This window comes from Lissotriton vulgaris, chromosome 1_1, assembly GCF_964263255.1.
Source record: "Lissotriton vulgaris chromosome 1_1, aLisVul1.2, whole genome shotgun sequence".
Lineage (NCBI taxonomy): Eukaryota > Metazoa > Chordata > Amphibia > Caudata > Salamandridae > Lissotriton > Lissotriton vulgaris.
In genome coordinates this window covers 1,728,567,651-1,728,586,451 of record NC_141685.1, presented here as the reverse complement: position 1 = coordinate 1,728,586,451, position 18,801 = coordinate 1,728,567,651, and the positions used below count along the sequence as shown (strand labels likewise).

The 18,801-nt window shown below is 40.4% G+C and overlaps 1 protein-coding gene across 1 annotated transcript in view; it reads right to left on the bottom strand.

Annotated features, from left to right (window-relative positions):
- The window catches only part of CELF2 (CUGBP Elav-like family member 2), a 1,275,464-nt gene that overhangs the window by 869,180 nt on the left and 387,483 nt on the right, over positions 1 to 18,801 (bottom strand). Inside the window, exon 2 of the mRNA XM_086918974.1 lies at positions 18,756 to 18,791. Coding sequence (XP_086775100.1) covers positions 18,756 to 18,791 — 36 coding nt within the window. The remainder of the gene's footprint in view (positions 1 to 18,755; positions 18,792 to 18,801) is intronic.

Here is an 18,801-nt window from a genome sequence, read left to right as displayed (position 1 = left end):
TATTTTGGCGCCGCCTATGGAGCACTCCTGGGCTATTGAATTATAGGGAGCAGATGAAGGATGTAATGTCTATTCTGGGAGCAGGGAAAATCCGATGGTTGTCCTACATTCGGAACAGATGCTACTCAATGGGGAGGGCAAACATGTGGCTTTTTCCTGAAGAGACCTGCTCCACCATTTCTAAAAAAACCTTCAATCTGCAATCAAAGAACATAAACTAGCACAGCTCACGCAGAGTACTAATTCTTGCATGTTGACCTCCAGGTTTCTGGATGTCAAACTCCATTACAAGCTTGAACCAGTACTTGATAGGATCCATCCACTTCTAGCTAAGAAATTATTTTTGCAATTCAGACATGGGCTGCTCCCTCTTAGAGCTTTTACAAACAAATGGAAGGGTAGCCCCAGAATGGACTGTCCAGGTTGTATGTTGACAGAAGAGTCTGAACTTCATGTTCTTCTCTTCTGCTCCGCTTATAGTAGGCCAAGGTCCAAATGGGTGCTACAGTTGTGTAGAAATAGGGGAATAAGAGACCACACTGAGGCCTTTAGGTTACTCAAATATGAGTTACATCCATTATCGTTTTTTGCCACTTCCAAATTCTTGCTTGCAATGTGGCATATTCAAAGATATCTTATAGAGAATCAAAGCTCGGGATCAATTTAAGTCTCCCAGATTACTTAACTCTTTCCCATCGAAAATTTTACCATTTCTTATGAGCAAATGTTAATGGAATTTTGTCCTCTAATATTTGCTGTTTCTTTTAAATGTTTTATTGGTATAATACTTATTTTTGTTATGGATTTTTAAAGATGCTAACTATATGTTCATTTCCCTTCCCGCGTGCTTAGCACATTTTTTTTGTTTGTGCCCCTTTACTCTGTAGCCTCTCCAAACATACTTATATAGGCTCCAGCATGTTCTAACAAATGTGCAATAGCAATTTTATGTTTTATCTATGTTTTTACTTGTTCTTTTATGGCATCTTGCCGAAATAAAGATCTTTTGACTTAATGCCTTTAGTATTTCCCTCTGGAAAAAAACAAGTTATTTCATACAGCTAACCAAAACCAATTATTCAATGAAATGTATAACATTCAATTTGTAGAATATGGCCTCATAAATATGACTATTAGGCTATGGTTACATTTACAAACCATCTGGCTTTCAGCCTTTGGGTTTATAAGACACAAGCTGTAGAAGTACTCAATTTTACTGTATGGGCATCCTATCCTGTGAGTTCATGCTAAGTCACACTTCAGAGTGTTTAACTACAAAAAGAGAATGCGTGTCTGACATACCAGCCGTTTTTATTCATATGGACAACATATTAGCAGTACAGCTCAGTTAATCATTCAAAACACTACAAGTTAAAATATTGTTCCTCTTGAAATATTCATACAGAAGATTTGGCCAGGTCAGGAGATAACCAGCTAATCATGTAAATTGAAAAATTGATACTTGTATAGCGCACTACTCACATCAAGGGTCTCAAGGCGCTTGTACGAATACCGCTGTGGAACCCATCCTGGCTTTCCCTGTGAGGCGTCCACTCCTGGGCACTCCCAAGGTGGAGGCCAGGCATCCTAGCGTTGTGGGGGCCGTTGTGGAGATTAAGCAAGCTATTGCCCAGAGTTGCAGAGTGGGACTCCATGATTGGAATAGGCACCGAGGCGAGAATGATCAGGTCCGTGGAATTTTGAGCCCAAGACCCGCCGAGGCAGGGAATTGAACCCTGGTCCCAGGCTAGACCACTGCATCAGGGTCTGCCGCTCTAACCATTGAGCCACACTTCTCCACATCTTAACACAGCATAGACATTATCATGATGATTTAAGCAGTGGCTCAGCAGTGACATAATGCTGCGCAAACAACTGATGGACGGAATGCTGAACAAATCAAACATTCACCCTGTCAGGAGGTCTGGGTTAAATCCATTGTTCTTTTGCTCACCATGCCTCCCCAATGTGCACTCGACCTAATAAAAACAAAACTCAAACTAATAACACCACACATAAGCAACCCCTAGTACCTGCAACTCAATGAATATGTTTTTGTAATTTCTATCAGACCAAACTATCGGCTGTTGAATTACACAAGGCTGTGCTTTTGAGGGAGATTCTGGGGGAAGATTTACAAGCCCCTTGCGCCACTTTTGCGTCACTTTCCCCATCTTAAAAATGACGTAAAAGTTGCACAGGGGCCTTGTAAATCTGCCCCTCTGTGTTTACTTCAAACACCAATATCATATCCAGCTCAATCTTAAATGTTCACACCGTGATAATTACATAAATCAATACGTAAGCTATTTTCTGTGGTGTTGATTTATGGAATATGACCATTTATTTTTGTGCTGCATTTTGTTTCGGAATATATCAACTGCAAATGTTTGAGGAACATAACTGTATAAAACGTGCATATTTTAAAAGGTTTGATTGGAAAACTACCTTTACATTGGATGGTACAATCAATACAAATTACATGTGTTCCCCTATATAAACATAAAAAAATTATGGAATGAAAATTAGATTTTTGTCCCATACTCTAAAACCCCATATTATCTAAAATTAGGTAGATCAAAATTCAGCTGTAGACTTGAAAGAAATTATGGTAATAAGATAGGGTGTTTTTATTCAGGAACAATTCACTAAAGATCAGGTCATTAATATATCACGGTTAGAACACATTTTCTTTAAGGAATTCAACTACCATTGTATAAAAACCTAACAAGTGAAGTCGAAGGAGAAGGACATGGTGGGTTAAGGGAGTGGTCTACTCAAAGGGGGTGGTCTACTCAAAACAACAGCAGGGGTCAGGGGGTGGTGGGTTTACACGCTGGGATGGAGAGAAAACAGCTGCAGATGCACTCTTATGCAGGGCTCACTAAGTGTCCCTGTGAAGTGTAAGTAGGGCTCATGTAAAGCACTCCAATACCTATGGGTCATGTTTGAGCTCCATGAATGTGCCAACACAATAAATAAATAAAAATAAAAGTCCCTGAATGGCGATTAAAAGTTAAAATGCAATGTGGTGCAGGAACACGAGAAACACATGCACTCGTATGGAGTGCTTGTTTGGAAATGAAAAAAAAGTACCTTCTGAGTGAGTATGAGTAGCCAGTGGAAGGATACTGGCCAATAGCCAGTGGCCAGTGAACAAAAACTGTACTGGGGGGGGGGGGGGGGGGGGGGCTGGCCAATCAAAAGCATGAAAATTAGAGTGTCGTTGGAATCAAGGAATGGTAAGTTTAGGGAAGTATTGAGCGGGTTTTAAGCCCCTTCTAAGATTTTTTTTAATAGAAGAGATTTTGCAGTGGCGCATGTGAAACCTAAGAAGTATTAAAGGCGTTTCAGAAAATGCAATTGAACTCTGTGTCATCCTTAGACAGGTGATGCCCCGTTGTTAGTCACCAATTCCTCTTTAAGAAATCGGTTCACAAAAGGACACAACTCTTGTTTTTTTTCCATTTTCTTTGCTTGACTAAGCTTACATCTCAAATAAGTATACACCATCAAATTAAAAAGAATGGACGATATGAACAGCTGCTCTATTCTATCTTGAAATGAAATAAAGTGAACCTCTCACTGGGCATATGAGCTGTACAAACTCTGCATATTTTTAGATGAGCCTGATTAACAACCAAACTTCTGAAATTTGGAAAACAACTCATCAAGGATTTGTGACTATGATTTGTGATGGTGTCCGAGTTTCTGGGGATACACAAAAATGCTCAGGAGTAAATATAGAAATCTAAACAAGGTATAGATTGCCATGAATGCTTTTCCTCTGCACTTATTTCTGTGGACTACCCACTTGGCAGGCAATATACATGAGGAAATACAGAAGAATCTATTGTACTCGGGAGGAGATGTGGCCTAGGGCCGACTTTGAAACCTGTGGACCTAGTTTCGAATCCAGTCCACAGCGCTTGGTCCAACATTGTGCAATTCTGGAGAAACCATTTTATCTCCCTGTGCCTAAAAATGTGGAATTTATTTGTGCAAATCCCCCACTTGATGTAGGTGATCCGGTAGTTTGTCTCCCAACCACCTGCAATGCACAACGTTGTGTAGCTTCCTAGCTAGGTTTATGCTATATAAATGCTAATACGTACAATACTCATATATACCAGCAAATTTCACACTGTACTAAGGTATAATATGTGGGACTGATTCTGTGAAGAAAGATATTGTAATTTTGAGAGCACAGATTAGGTTTTTGCTCACCTTTTTTCAACTAAGGTGTACAAAAATAGTTTTGAGATTGGGCTTGAGGTAGAGGATACTAGTCAGTTTCAAAAGGAGTTGGATTTAAAAATCGAGGTAGCACTCCTGTAAGGGCGCCTGTACAAAGTCCCCAAATATTTGAATACTTTCTTATAGGGCCTCTAAAGGTCTAAAAATCTAACCCTGTATGCTCTTTGTCGGATGTTAGGATAATAAAACTAATTCTGGTACTCCGTTTGCTAAAATAAAAAGAGGGCACTTATCATGATCACATTTGATTGCTCAGGAGCAGAGCACTTAGAGGTCATCAGTAGAAGCATGATGAAAATATGCAAAATAGTCGGTCATGCATTCATTGTCACTGGTATCAATCTTTCGAACCACGATGGTAAGGTTGGTCACCCACAGCGTAACAATATGATGTATACAGGGTGGAGAAATTATTCCCATTAAGTGTCACTGAACATTTCTCAAAGAGTCCTGCTGTGAGAGAGACAGGATTTAAATAAGTAAAGATGGGACCTCAGGGCCTCAGAATAATAGGCAAAGGTCAATAGGTTTAGAGATTAGGAAAAGTTGCGAATGTTTTTTTTTTAAATTCATGAATGAGGTTCCCATTTACGGGAAGGTGTGGTTGACCCACTTTGTGAACACGGGGAGTGCCCAGAAACAAGAAAGAAAGCAAGGAAAGCAACAAAACAAAGAGAAAAAGAGAGAGAGAGAGAAGGAGTTAAAGATTGAAAGCAAAGTACTTCTAAACCACGGCTAGGTTTTTTAAAATAAGGTTTCCTTTTAACGCAGCTGCATCTAACACATTTTCATAAAGAGATGACCCACATTCGAGCATCGGGAAGATATAGAACGAACAGTTCTGTGAATGTTTAATCTGTCTTCCATGCACATCCTTTTCCTAACAACAGTTACACCATAATAGATGCTTGATCCTTCGAGACAAGATCCTTCGGAAAGCAGTGAAAAATTAAATTCTTACAAGCAAGCCATCTTTCTTTACACAAAGCAGTGCACGCGTTGCCTTATTTAAAACATTGTTTTTGACCTTCTGCAGTGTAGGATTTCAAGAAAAGGGAGGACTGAACACAAAGAGCAGTGTGGACAGCTATTCTCTGCTTTATTATCTTTAGGTTTTGTCATAACATTAACAGAAACCATTCAAATTTATCTTTCAAAAGAAATGCAAATCTCTGCAGGAAGTAGCCAGCAGGATTCATCACAAATTCCTTACTGTCCATCTCACACAGCTAATTAATTGTTTGCAATGTTTAAAATGCAGGATTTGCTCTAAGTGATGCTGCCAGAATCCTTTGTATTACACCTCACCTCTGACCCCAGCCAGGACCTATCTGACCTTCCCTCATGTTCTGTTTCCCTTCGCTGCTTGATTGCTTCCCCCCTTCCTCTTGCCAGTGTATCAATCAGTTTAATTTATTGTTTAGTTAGAACACTTACAACAGTAATAATACGATTCAGTAACATTGGTAGAAAACCAGCAAACGAATGTATAACAACCACAAGAAATGTGCAGTTTTAGGGCCAGAAGCGAATAATGTGACGAAGGGATTGCATGAACTATTATTCGCCAATGAAGGAAGACCTCAAATACAGTCCCAGATTTAGTAAGATCTCGACTCTGTGACCTACTACAACAAGCATTTGCAATGCAGTAAGTCTCGCATTTGCGAGAGTTAAGCTATTGGCGTTGTAAATGACAATACCTTTTATTTATGTGTTTTTAACCACATCCGTGCGGGTACGATTTATCACCGGGTGCTGAGCCCTAACGAAAATGGGCGTGGTCATGACGGAACGGTTCCGTCATGAGCACAGCTCAACCAATGCTCATGACGGAACCGTTCCGTCATGAGCATCGAAAGGCTTAAAACCAACACACATATAAAAGGCATTGTTATTTATAATGCCAATAGCTCAAACTCTCCACAAATGAGAGACCACTTTAATGATTGCCGTGCTTCTTTCTTTATACGCTGCATGCCATATTCAGGTTACAGTGAGCAGGGTCTGAATAAAGGGACGCGGCCAACATTAAAATGCCTTTTATATGCGTGGACCCGTAGCCATTACTATTAAAAATATAAAAGGGGTGCGGCGTGGTGCCTTGTAGGAAAACACGTTGGGGGTTATTAAAGTATCATAAGAGAAAATAGTGCTCACAGAGAAGATAAAGCAGACCATGTAACAACACAAGGAAAAAGTCCAGTCCTTGTGGGAGTTTACAAATGCAGGCAAAGCGGTACAAAGGAGGGACTATTAAGCCTATTTATTAATAAAAAGCAACGATTTCGAACAGACAGTAACAGGAGCCAATTAAAAAGATGGGCAGGAAATGGGCAGAGATTATATTCCATACCTCAATACAGCATGCCTCGCAGAGCAGCGCATGCGCTGCTCAGGCTCGACCTAAAAAGGCCACAAGGAATCAATCACCAGAAGAACAAAACCTTAAATGCAAACCCACATTTAAAAGATCTCTAATCTAGGGATGTCTTCCCATGGTCAGTTGTCCTTCCATTATATTAAATCGAGGGTATCTGGGTCTCCATTGGTTTAACAATGTACTTTATGGATATCCAACGTCCTTTGTACCAAGTTAATAAACCTTGCAAAGAAGTTAAAAAAGAAAGAATCAGTATCGTTAAAAAAAAGATATTGATTATTTTTAGGTCGTCGGACCACTCTCTTAAATGTTGGTATTAGAAACAATCTACGTTGTGTAGTAAATGTCGGACAACAATATAAAACATGAGAAAAGCTTTGTTTGTGACTATCACAGAATCTGCAGGCTAGGCTGCCTCTTTCTTGTCTCCAAGATTGTTTCACTTCTCCTAGGTCAAAGAGACAAAAATATCATTATAGATATTTAGTACTGAGTGCCCATGCCATTGAATCTGCATCTTATGTACAAAAAATATTTTTTGTGTATTTGAACTTGATTAGATCAGAATTAGACCAGCTGGTGAATTATTGAAGATCTTTTTCGTGAGACAATAAGAAGATGTGTTTGTACATAAAGCATTTGAAGTTGGAAAATAAAAGCGCTTGTTTCCATTATATAGACATTCCTAGCTCTTTTAAAATCTTTGAAGTTGTAATATGCCATGTGTCTTGCCGCAAAGAGTCAGATTTTCGAATTCTTGAAAAAGATTTGCTTTGTAAAGGATTTTTGATCCACTCTTGCCATTCTAAGCCAATACCTCTAAAGTTGCACAGTGCAGAACATATTTACAGACACATGGAAAGAGAGCAAAAGAGAGACAGAGCAGAAAGGAGTCACAGAAAGCACTACTAACCTCCCCATGGCAGTGAAAGGAATTGTATCTTTATGAGTGAGGAACATCTTATGCAGATTTCTGCGCTTTCCATGGTGCATATATGTGAGTGAGTGAAAGACATTTGCACAAATGCTGCTACCTCCTACCCTGTGCCTGTGTTTTGTGATAGGAGGGCTTGCTCTCCTGATGGATTGCTACACCGCTTCAGTGAGGAAGGGCACCTAGCACTATAGATGCCCATGTGGTGCCTTTACTGTGAGTGAATGATGCTAACAATGCTGATGCCCAAGGGGTAGAGGGTGTGTGTGTATATGTGTGTTTAACCCACATGATGATGACCAGATCGGTCCTCTTTGTGTTGGTAAACCCTTACAAAACCACCCTGTATGTGTGTGTCTGTCTATGTTAAACCCTCACTGTGAGGATTTAATAGTTCTTCGTAGTGTTGGTACAACTTGACAGAATATGTGTGGGTGTGTATGTATGTGTATCTATCTATCTATCTATGTATCTATCTATGTATCTATCTATGTATCTATCTATGTATCTATCTATGTATCTATCTATGTATCTATCTATGTATCTATCTATCTATGGATCTATCTATGGATCTATCTATGGATCTATCTATGGATCTATCTATGGATCTATCTATGGATCTATCTATGGATCTATCTATCTATCTATCTATCTATCTATCTATCTATCTATCTATCTATCTATCTATCTATCTATCTATCTATCCATACATATTTACATATATACTTCACGAGACCCCCAGGGAAAATGCATCACCAGTGAAACAGGCACTGAGGAAATCCAATTAAGGCTGAAACGCGTCTGCCGAAATCCAATAAAGTTACCTGGTGTATCCTGGAGTTGTGTCACACTTTTTGTTCAGTGTGGGAGGAAGTTTTGGTGTGCATATTTGGCCATCAAGCAGTCGCTGGCTTTGTGACACGCCCTTTCGTTCAGGCGCATAGTGAAGAGACTGCAACAACTTGGGAAAGCATAAAAGTGCAACACGCTGCCCCCTCTGCAGATTCAAGCTCCATTAAGGACGATATTTACATCCTGCAGTGGGGAGAAAGGAGGCAAATTGTTGCCTGAAAACGGGATCGACTGAGTGACTTTGGACCCTCCGGGCACTTGAGCTGGTATGGGGACCTCTTAGCAATATCAATTGGGGCATCACTTGGTGTTTGGTTGCCTTAATTACTGAATGGGCATCCGCTAAGAACTTCAATAACCAGCATGCACCTGCCTGGTATGGGTCAGGGTGAGCTGTGAGCACACCCTGTAATTGGAGGAGGGGTATATAACACCTGATTCTGAGCGTTCAATTATACATCTACATTTCACGAGACCCCCAGGGAGAAGGCTGCACCCGTGGAACCAGCACTGAGGAAAGCCAATTAAGGCTGAAACGCGTCTGCTGAAAGCGTTTCATGGATTGCTGTGGCTGGGCGCAAAAATCATTCAATAAAGAGATGCTATGCCCATCCAGGGCGATATCTCGATATTGTGAATTACGCAGTAATTTACTTACAACATGGCGCAACAACCATGCGTGATGCTGCAGCCCCCAGGACTGAATTGTGTTTTGGAACTAAACTATGTTTTGGTAAAATTATGTGACCGTCACAGACATTGATTACGCATCCTGATTTTACTGTGTAGAAATGTCGATGAATTATGCTATAAATAATTTCAATCTATGCTTTATTGAGCTCTTTGCAGCGAACAAGCGTCATGCCTGACATTAAGATGGCGCCTAATAGTGACACAACCCATGTGATTGCATGTCTGTTTATTTAAATGAGGAGCGTTATGGCGGCCGCCTTACACTGACGAAGGCGTACTGCTGAAACGTGTTTGTACTTATTAACTTTGTGCCTAATAAATCCAACAAGGATTTAACCCCCGCAAATATATATATATATATATATATATATATATATATATATATATATATATATATATATATATATATATATATATATATATATATATATATATAAATCCAACCTCGCCTCGTTGCTTCAATGATCCTGAAAAGACCAGCGCGGACCCAAGAAATTTTCAGTGCATTATTTTATTTAATTTCGCCGATGCCGCCATGACGCGTTTCGGGAGATCCCTCCCTTGATCACATGACATCTCAGTGATTTTTTCGTGCCCTTTTTAAAGTGCTAGTGCATATCTAATATCATAGACATGGAAACAATACTTTATACATGTTTGTCTTTTCCATTTCTTCGATCTTTGCATGAATGCATAATTTTCCATCATGTTTTGAAAAACACGCTTACATGATACCATTATTGTCTACATGAATTAATACCAGCTTAAATGCATTAAAAGACTTAAAAGTATTCCGCTATGTCTAAAAACACCCTATATCCTAAGTGAATAAATAAATAAATAAATGTGCAAACCTGTGACAGTGTAAATACAACAAAGCTATTATCGCATGAGCAAGACTTCTATCCTACCAAAAGTGACCTGTGCTAAGTTCTTTTAAAGTGCAGTGCAAAGGACAATGGGACATCCATTCTACATTATCATTTCATCAAGGATCAATTCAGTCATAAAAACCATTATTAATAACCAGAAATATTAAATATTTTCTGTACAATAATCCTTAAAATCAAACCTTAAGTCAATAAAATATATAAATAGTAATGTCCTAAAATCCTCCTCACTAATTAAAAGAACAGTGACAGTGGAACAAATGGACCGATATTTCATACATATTTTTGTTATTGTTGTACATCCAATTAAACTAGCTCTGTTCTCAATACTACTTCTACCCATATATATATATACCAAAAAATTGTTGTATAAATATATATCTTTGTACCATAAATAGGTTCATATATAAATATAGATAAATATACATGCTATAATCATTATATATATACACTTAAGTTGAAAAACAGTTAAAAAGAAATCATCCTGATTTTACTGTGGAGAAATGTCGATGAATTATACTATAAATAATTTCAATCTATGCTTTATTGAGCTCTTTGCAGCGAACAAGCGTCATGCCTGACATTAAGATGGCTGTTTATTTAAATGAATTCTTAGATGTTATGATGGAAGTAAAGAATGGCAAGATTGAGACATCTCTGCACCGTAAAAGTACGGCGGGAAACAGCATGTCACATACTCGGAGTTGTCACCCAAACAGTTTGATCCAAAGTATCCCGTATGGAGAGCTACTACGGGCAAAAAGAAACTGTAGTACAGTTGAGGGATACGAGAAGGAATGTACCACCATGATCAAACGTTTTAAGGAAAGAGGGTACAGTGATCAGTGCATAGCGACAGCATGTATGAAAGTAAAGGCAAGAAAGAGAGATGATTTATTGAAAATTCATGAAAGTCCACCAACTTGTGAGAAAGTGAGATTTGTAACAACATACAGTAATAAAGCATATGAGATGAGGAAATGCTTGGATAAACATTGGAGTATAATAAGAACAGACTTAGACTTGGATAAGGCAGTGAGTAATTCACCACAGATTACTTTCAGAAAAGCTAGATAATTTAAAGATATGGTCAGTCCAGCAATGCTAGCTAAGCCTGGAATAAAAACAGCGAAGCCAGTGCAAGGGTTCTATATTTGCGGAAAATGCAAAGCCTGCAAATATAGTGCGAGTTGTAAATCAGTAAAGCTATCAGCCAGCTGTGGTCCATTCAGAATTCAAAAGCATGTGACATGTGATACGGAGTATGCAGTGTATGCCCTCAAGTGCCCATGTAACCTGTATTACATCGGCAGTACGATCCATAAGGCCAAGAAAAGAGTAATGGAGCATTGGAGGGCAATCATTCACCACGACAAACAGTATCCCATAGCACACCACTTCTACAAAGAACATAGACAAAATACATGTCTCCTCTCCTTTGTAGTATTGGATAGTATACCTAAGAGGGAGAGAGGGGGTGACCGTGTCAAAGAGTGAAGGAAATTGGAATCTAAACTAATAATTAAATTCCAGACATTATATCCATCAGGACACAATGGAGATGAGGCGTTAGCAGTCCATCTCGGTTGAAAGAATGTGCTAGAGTTGTTTAGTTTCAGGAAAAACGCTGTGTACAATGAATTGTTGGAAATTGTATTTTAATTATGTGAAGCAACATCACAATTTTTTTTAATGGGTTTACTCTCTCATTTTCAGATTACAGAAGGTCTGTGCATTCCTGAATGTTAAGCACGTTACGAAAGCCAAATCAAGTAGTGTGAATGGAGTTAATTTGCACAATATGATATTAGAACATTAGCCCACTTGGGCGGAACTTTGTTTTGTGAATGTCCAATGAAACTGAGTATATGTATCGGGCAAACGGATATTCGGCGAAGGAATGATGTAATAATTCCTGTGTAATATCTATGACAGTGCACGTAAGCCCACTGGGGCTCAATCGCGAATAATTAGAATATGGTACCAAGATATATCGAGCAAAACACGGTACAGTAAAGGAATTGTATCGGTTGTTTTGAGAAATGATGAAATTGTGAGAGTCTGGTTTCACTTGTTATTTTTGGTCACATGACAATGTTTTCCTTTTTGCATATAACTTTATTGTTTAACACCACCCTTCACTCGTGAACTAGCGGCTGTGAAACGCGTTGGGTGTGATCGCCAAATAAACTTCACCTTGAATGCAGTTTGGACCTCAACTTTTTGTCTTTTGAAACTAATCAGACGGCGTTCTTGTTGGATTTCCTGGGGTAAGGCGAAACCCTGTTGAGGCCCGCCATCCGAAAGAGGCGCGGGCTCATTTTCGCCAATTGTTTGGTATGTATACATATATATATATATATATATATATATATATATATATATATATATATATATATATATAAACCTGGCCGTGTTGATGTCCATCGGGTACCAGTTCTGTGAGGAAACAGCACTTGCTCTGCTGAAGCTGGACGCTACCTCTTCAGTGATGGAGGATACCTTGCTCTAATGCTGGGCAAGAAGCTTGGGGTGCTGATGCCCCTGCTACACCTGTTCTATGAGAGAGGGAGCCTACACATTTAATTTGACCCATTTATAGGCTACATTGCTAATGCCATTCTGCACCTAGTCTGAAAGGAAAGGAAGTTTGCACTATTAAACTTAATGCGGTACCTGTGTTTTGTTTGCAGGGACAGTTTATACTGCTAATGCCCAAAGAGTAAGTGTGAGACACATGAACTATTTTGGCGCCATGTTGCACCTCTACAGTGATGGACAGCTACTTGTTCTGCCGATGCCCTGTGTCACCAGTTCTGCGTGTGTGATGGTTGTCAGCACTGCTGGTGGTTATGCAGTAATTGTTGTGTTAGAGAGGACACTTCAAAACCTGTCCCTGTGCTGTATTTGTTCAGCAAGGGCAGGTCACTTGCACTGGCTGTTCCTAAGCCATACCTGTTCTGTAGGCGATGGAAACTAGCACTTTTGAAGCTCTTGTGTTAACATGTTTTGTGAGAAAGGGTACCGCTCTGTGTCGTACAAATCTAGAAAAAATATTTTCATTATTCAAAAGTCAAAACACTTGGCAGTGTCAGTGTTTGTAAATGTTTTAGCCACAGTCATGTTTCCCAAGGGAAGATCTTTTGTTTTTCTAGCTCGATGCTACACAGGCTTCAGAGCAGAGCCCTCATGCAGTACAGATGACAACAAACAACTCTCGGTGTTCATACAAGCATACGGCATCCCCATATTTTTATATAGAAACTCTTTGTTACAGTGACTCCATATCATTTGCCCTTCTGACAGGATCTGTGGCTTCCTTTGTATCTTAGTGCTGATCTGAAAGTAATATCAACACACACAATAGTATGATGAAAAACAATGGGTTAGAAAACTACTTTGAGCAATTGCTAGTGATTAGACTTTTTGCAAGCATTCCTCCCATTCACTTTTCGCGTGGTTGATGTTGTGTCCCATGTGGTCAAGAGTATGCCCAGATGAGGGTCCCTTGCTCACTGTGCCGTAGGATCCAAGCTATACCTCACTGACCAGGCCTAACAAAGGCTGAAACCAGTCTGGGTTGCTTGTATTTCCTTTTTAGAAAAGGCCTCATCTGGCAGTTCAGGGTGGACTGTTCCCAGGAGGAGCTGGGTCAGTACTGATTTGCATAAGGCAGAATTTTCCTAGAGGGGCAAAGTGGGCATAACATAAAGGGTCGTAATGCTACCTGAACGATTGCCAGATGCTGGACATTTTGGAAGCATTGATCCCATAACCTTTTTTGTGATTGACATAAAAGTGTTAACAAATGAGAAGCACATGCAGACTCTGTGGGGTGTAATGTAGCCACAACATAAAACCTGTTGGGCTGTTCAACTCTACAACCATGTGCAACTATAAACTACCTTGGAGTACAGGTACACCTGATGTTGCAAACAACACAAAAGAGTTAGTATTGCAAATGAGAAAATTAATTCAGGAGTGTGGTTAATTGAAAGGCTTAAAAAATGAATAGCTCAAGGAAATATCCCTAGACTATATGTTTCTTGAAACAGCTGCTGTCAAATTTTTTATAAAACATTTTGACAGCAGCAGAAAACTTGCGAACGGAGGATCAGGTGCACAGGCAAAAGGTCCAGCAAATCCTGCTTTGATAAAGATTGTTCAGACCTCATAAGGGGGCAAGAGAGGTCCACCAGTCCCTCCCTTAATAAAGATTGGTCAGCCCTCATATGGGGTAAAGAGAGATTCACCTGTTCCTCCTCTGATAAAGACTGGTCAGACCTCATATGGGGAAAAGAAAGGTAAATCAATCCCTCCTTTGATAACAATTGGTCAGACCTCATATTGGGGCAAGAGTGGCCCATCAGTCCCTCCTTTGTATGAAGATTGGTCAGACCTCATATGGGGCAAGAGAGGTCCACCAGTCCCTCCATTGATAAAGATTGGTCAGACGCCCCATATGGGGCAAGAGAGGTCCACCAGTCCCTCCCTTGATAAAGACTGGTCAGACCTCATATGGGTAAAAGAAAGGTAAATCAATCCCTCCTTTGATAAAAATTGGTCAGACCTCATATTGGGGCAAGAGAAGTCTATCAGTCTCTCCTGTGATAAAGATTGGTCAGACCCCCATTATGGGGTGAGAGAGGTCCACCTGTTCCTCCGCTGAAAAAGACTGGTCAGACCTCATATGGGGGAATAAAAGGTAAATCAATCCCTCCTTTGATAAAGATTGTTCAGACCTCATATGGGGGTAAGAGAGGTCCACCTGTTCCTCCTTTGATGAAGACTGGTCAGATCTCATATGGGGGTAAGAGAGGTCCACCTGTTCCTCCTTTGATGAAGACTGGTCAGACCTCATATGGGGGTAAGAGAGGTCCACCTGTTCCTCCTTTGATGAAGACTGGTCAGACCTCATATGGGGGTAAGAGAGGCCCACCTGTTCCTCCTTTGATGAAGACTGGTCAGACCTCATATGGGGCAAGAGAGGTCCACCAGTCCCTCCCTTGATAAAGATTGTTCAGACCTCATATGGGGGCAAGAGAGGTCCATCTGTTCCTTCTTTGATAAAGGCACTGAGTCAAGAATTCATCAACTTTGGCTACATCACTTCATTGACACTTCTTGATATGGAGTAAATCACTCTGCACCTCAGTCGTACCGACGTAAATTGCAGTGAAGGGGCAGTTATGTATTCATTGTGCCACAACGAACTGCTTAGCAAGAGACGAGTGAAGTGACTGCCATGAACCTTATCCACGATTTTTCACGGTCCGCGCACAATGCTCTCTCCCGTGTCACATCATCTCTTAAATGTCCATCGTTTTTAGGCATTGCAATGTCTTCTCTTGCTGCCGCCCTGCCTATGGAAATATCGGAGCTATCAGCTCCAGCTCATTGCTCCGTCTATGCACCATCTCATTACACGAGGCATGGTCTGTTCACTTCTCTGATGCATCTACTGGCTTGAAAATAAATGTTAAGATGCTAAACACTCCGCGCCTTCCAAGTGTAGATGACCCATTTAAGCATTGATCACTGGTCACGGTTTCCCGCTGCGTGGGTTTGCCTTATGAGCCATCCTTTATGGCTCTTCATCAGCCCCCATTCTAGTAGGTCGGAAGCGACTTCACCAAATTGGAAGTTGTAGTGCCCTATGTACAAGTCTCACAGGTGGCCTTCATGTATTTTACTTTACACACGCAATTGAGCATAAAAAATGTACAGTTATAGACACAGCACAATACTAAGAGCATTTCAATAGGAAAACAATTAGAAAATATCCAGCTGGAGTAAAGGACATCTAACACATAATGCAGACACAGATATCACCCACCATGTCCTGCGTGCTTTGATCGCTCACTCTGGCGAGCTAGCAGGAGGTAGAAGGTGAGCGAGACATATTCACGCAGCTAATACATTGTAGTTATCGTAGTCATTATGAACATTGTTTAGTGGTAGCTCGGTTTTCCAAAAAGTGAGCGGTGAACTTTGCCCTGTCCGCTGAGGTTACTCTGTTGCTGTCCCACAGACTTCTATTGTTCTATTAAGTGTCTCTCCACAACGATCTGAAGCCTGCACTGCTTGCTGTGTCCGGCATCCTGCCAGGTTCATCACTTGCAGCCACCAATACCAGGGCCACAAGATCCCCCAGCAGGCTGCAGGCACGGGGACTGCTCAAGGTGGGCTGCCATGACGTACCCATGCCTCAATGGACCCCTCCATTGCAGTCTCTAGCAGTGTGGGGCTGGTTTCAGATTTTATGCCAGGGCTAATTTAGGTTTCCAGTCTGGTCCTGAGCAGCACGTATTCGTATGCCAAACCCGTGAGGTCCATGCCATCTCCCACCATGAGTGATGGTGAGAACGCAGCTATTGCTGGTGAGTGAATTACGCAGTTTTGCAAAAGCCAGTGCTAAAATGTATTATCTTTTCAGCCATCAATAATGTTTTTCATCTTTTCAATGTGTAAGACAGCTCGTGTTCTCATTACAAAGGGTCATTATCCGAACCCTAGAGGAAAACAGCCTAGCTTCACATTGCACCAACTTTACCAAGAACCAAATTCCACCTCCTGGACCGAAGCACATATGATCACCATGGCAGGTCAATGAATAAAGTGTTCCATATCACTGAAAACAGAGTATTGTGTGAAGTAAACATGAAAAAATGAGAAAAACAAGCAGAGGACCTATAAGAGAATAAATATGGTTTTCAATATTAATCTAAACAAAAACAAAATAAATCTTTAAATTTAACATAGTGAATTCATTGTACCTGTCATAAGTAGTATGTTTCTTTTTTTATAAATTCAAGTCCAAGGTGGTGTGTGCGGCTCATATTTGGAAAAAAAGATGGGAGGAGGATGGAACTTTTATGTGTTGCATAGAGGCCTTGTATATCTGACACGTAGACACTACAATCCTGGTAACAAGTAAAGCAAGGTATATTTTATTACAAGTCATGCAATCTATGAAGGCATCGCAACTGTGCTACTAGAAGTCCCAAGTGAGTGAATACATGAATTAAATAAACATATATAGATGCTGAGTAGTCGGTGATTGCATGATTTAGGAAAGAGGAGTTTTTAGCTCCTTTTGAAGGCAGCAGTTTGGCTCTGATGTGGAATGTCATCGGGTGAATCTTGGACTGCAAAGAATGACGTCTTTCCAAGCAACACCACCTTCAGGCCACCTGCTGAAACCTGAGGTTGTATTTAAATGGAGGTTCGGAGTTCGCGATAAGGGTTGTTAAGTTCTACCTCCTGGGAAAGAATCCTTTCCTTGTACAGATTACACCTAAGTGCACTTCTCTTTATAGCAATCCATACATTGGCCAAGAAGTCTAATAGTATATTCTTTGCAGGCTACCCCTGCATCTATTGCTGATATCTAAAGCTCACAGATGGCCTTTAGAGATGTCATTCAGCTATGAGTGGGCCCAAAGCCCTGCAGGACGCCTTCAAGAAACATTCTAGTTTCATTGACTGCTTGTGGCGACAGAAACCATTTTTCAAAGATCTGAGCCACTAAAGGAACATTCAGGATACATCTTAAATTGTCAATGTCCAACATTCTAGTTTCATTGACTGCTTGTGCCGGATAGAAAGCATTTTTCAAAGATCTGAACCACTAAAGACATATTCAGGATACATCTTAAATTGTCAATGTCTTCATAGAGTAGTTCAATGTTTTTCTTTAAAGGAGCCCCGTGTGGAATGTTTAAATAGTTGAGGGTGCTATCTACAACTAGCTTTTAAACTCAAAGGGCAGAATATCTATAATTCCAGTAAATGGGTCATTTTAATATGTTTATCTTCGACTTTCAATATTTCTACCAATAGATGAGAGAAGTTTAGCACGGAATGTACTAATGGAAATGATTATTTCCCAGGGCTCGTTTGTACATAAACAAATCCCCTCAAAGAAGCAACTATTTACAGCAAGAGTTTTACAACAAAATAGCCATGTTGAGATATCTGTATCCAAAACTGATAATTATTTTTAAGATGAAAGATGATCAGGTTTTGCATTTCACATGCACTGCACACTCAAAAAAACACTTTTCCTGTGAGTGCATTTTCATACTCTTCTGAGTATTAACATTTTTTATTTAAATATATTAAAAAACAAGATTGCTCTTATAATTGATGGCACAGAATTCTCTTGCACTGCGTAGAACTGTAAACGTGACAGAGATGATGTAAAGGTGCGTTTTCTCAGAGACTTTCAGACATTCTCTGATTTTGCTAGCATAGGCTCGAGGACCAGGACTACTATCTCGCTCATTGGATCCACAACTAGCGGTAAATTGAACAGACCGATGTTTCTCAAGGCGTCACGCAGTTTTCGGGCAAGCCGGTCGGGCAGTCCGGCATTTCCAGATGAGCCAGTGCATGTACCAGGAGCTCTTTTTTTGGTCCTTCACCCACTGTACCCAAAAACTCCCTACACACCGGCCCTTCCTAGTGCCAGAGTGCCCAGCAGGCCAGCCCAACACTGCACCTCAGAGGACAGACACCTGCATCAAAGAAAAGATACAACTGGCCAAGAAACGAGGACCACCTGTTGGGCAGGCAGTGATATCCGTGCTACTGAGGCTGGCTTATGGTGAATGATGCCACGATTTGAAATATGTATTTCCTAATGCCAAAATCTCCCATTGCATCACTTTATGCATTTTTGTCCCAATATAGACCAGTGCACGCTATTTCCATTAACAATTTAAAAGAAAAAGGAACTGCCTACCTTTCGAAAGACGCAGACCCTTCTGATGCACTTTGCCTGAAAAAGA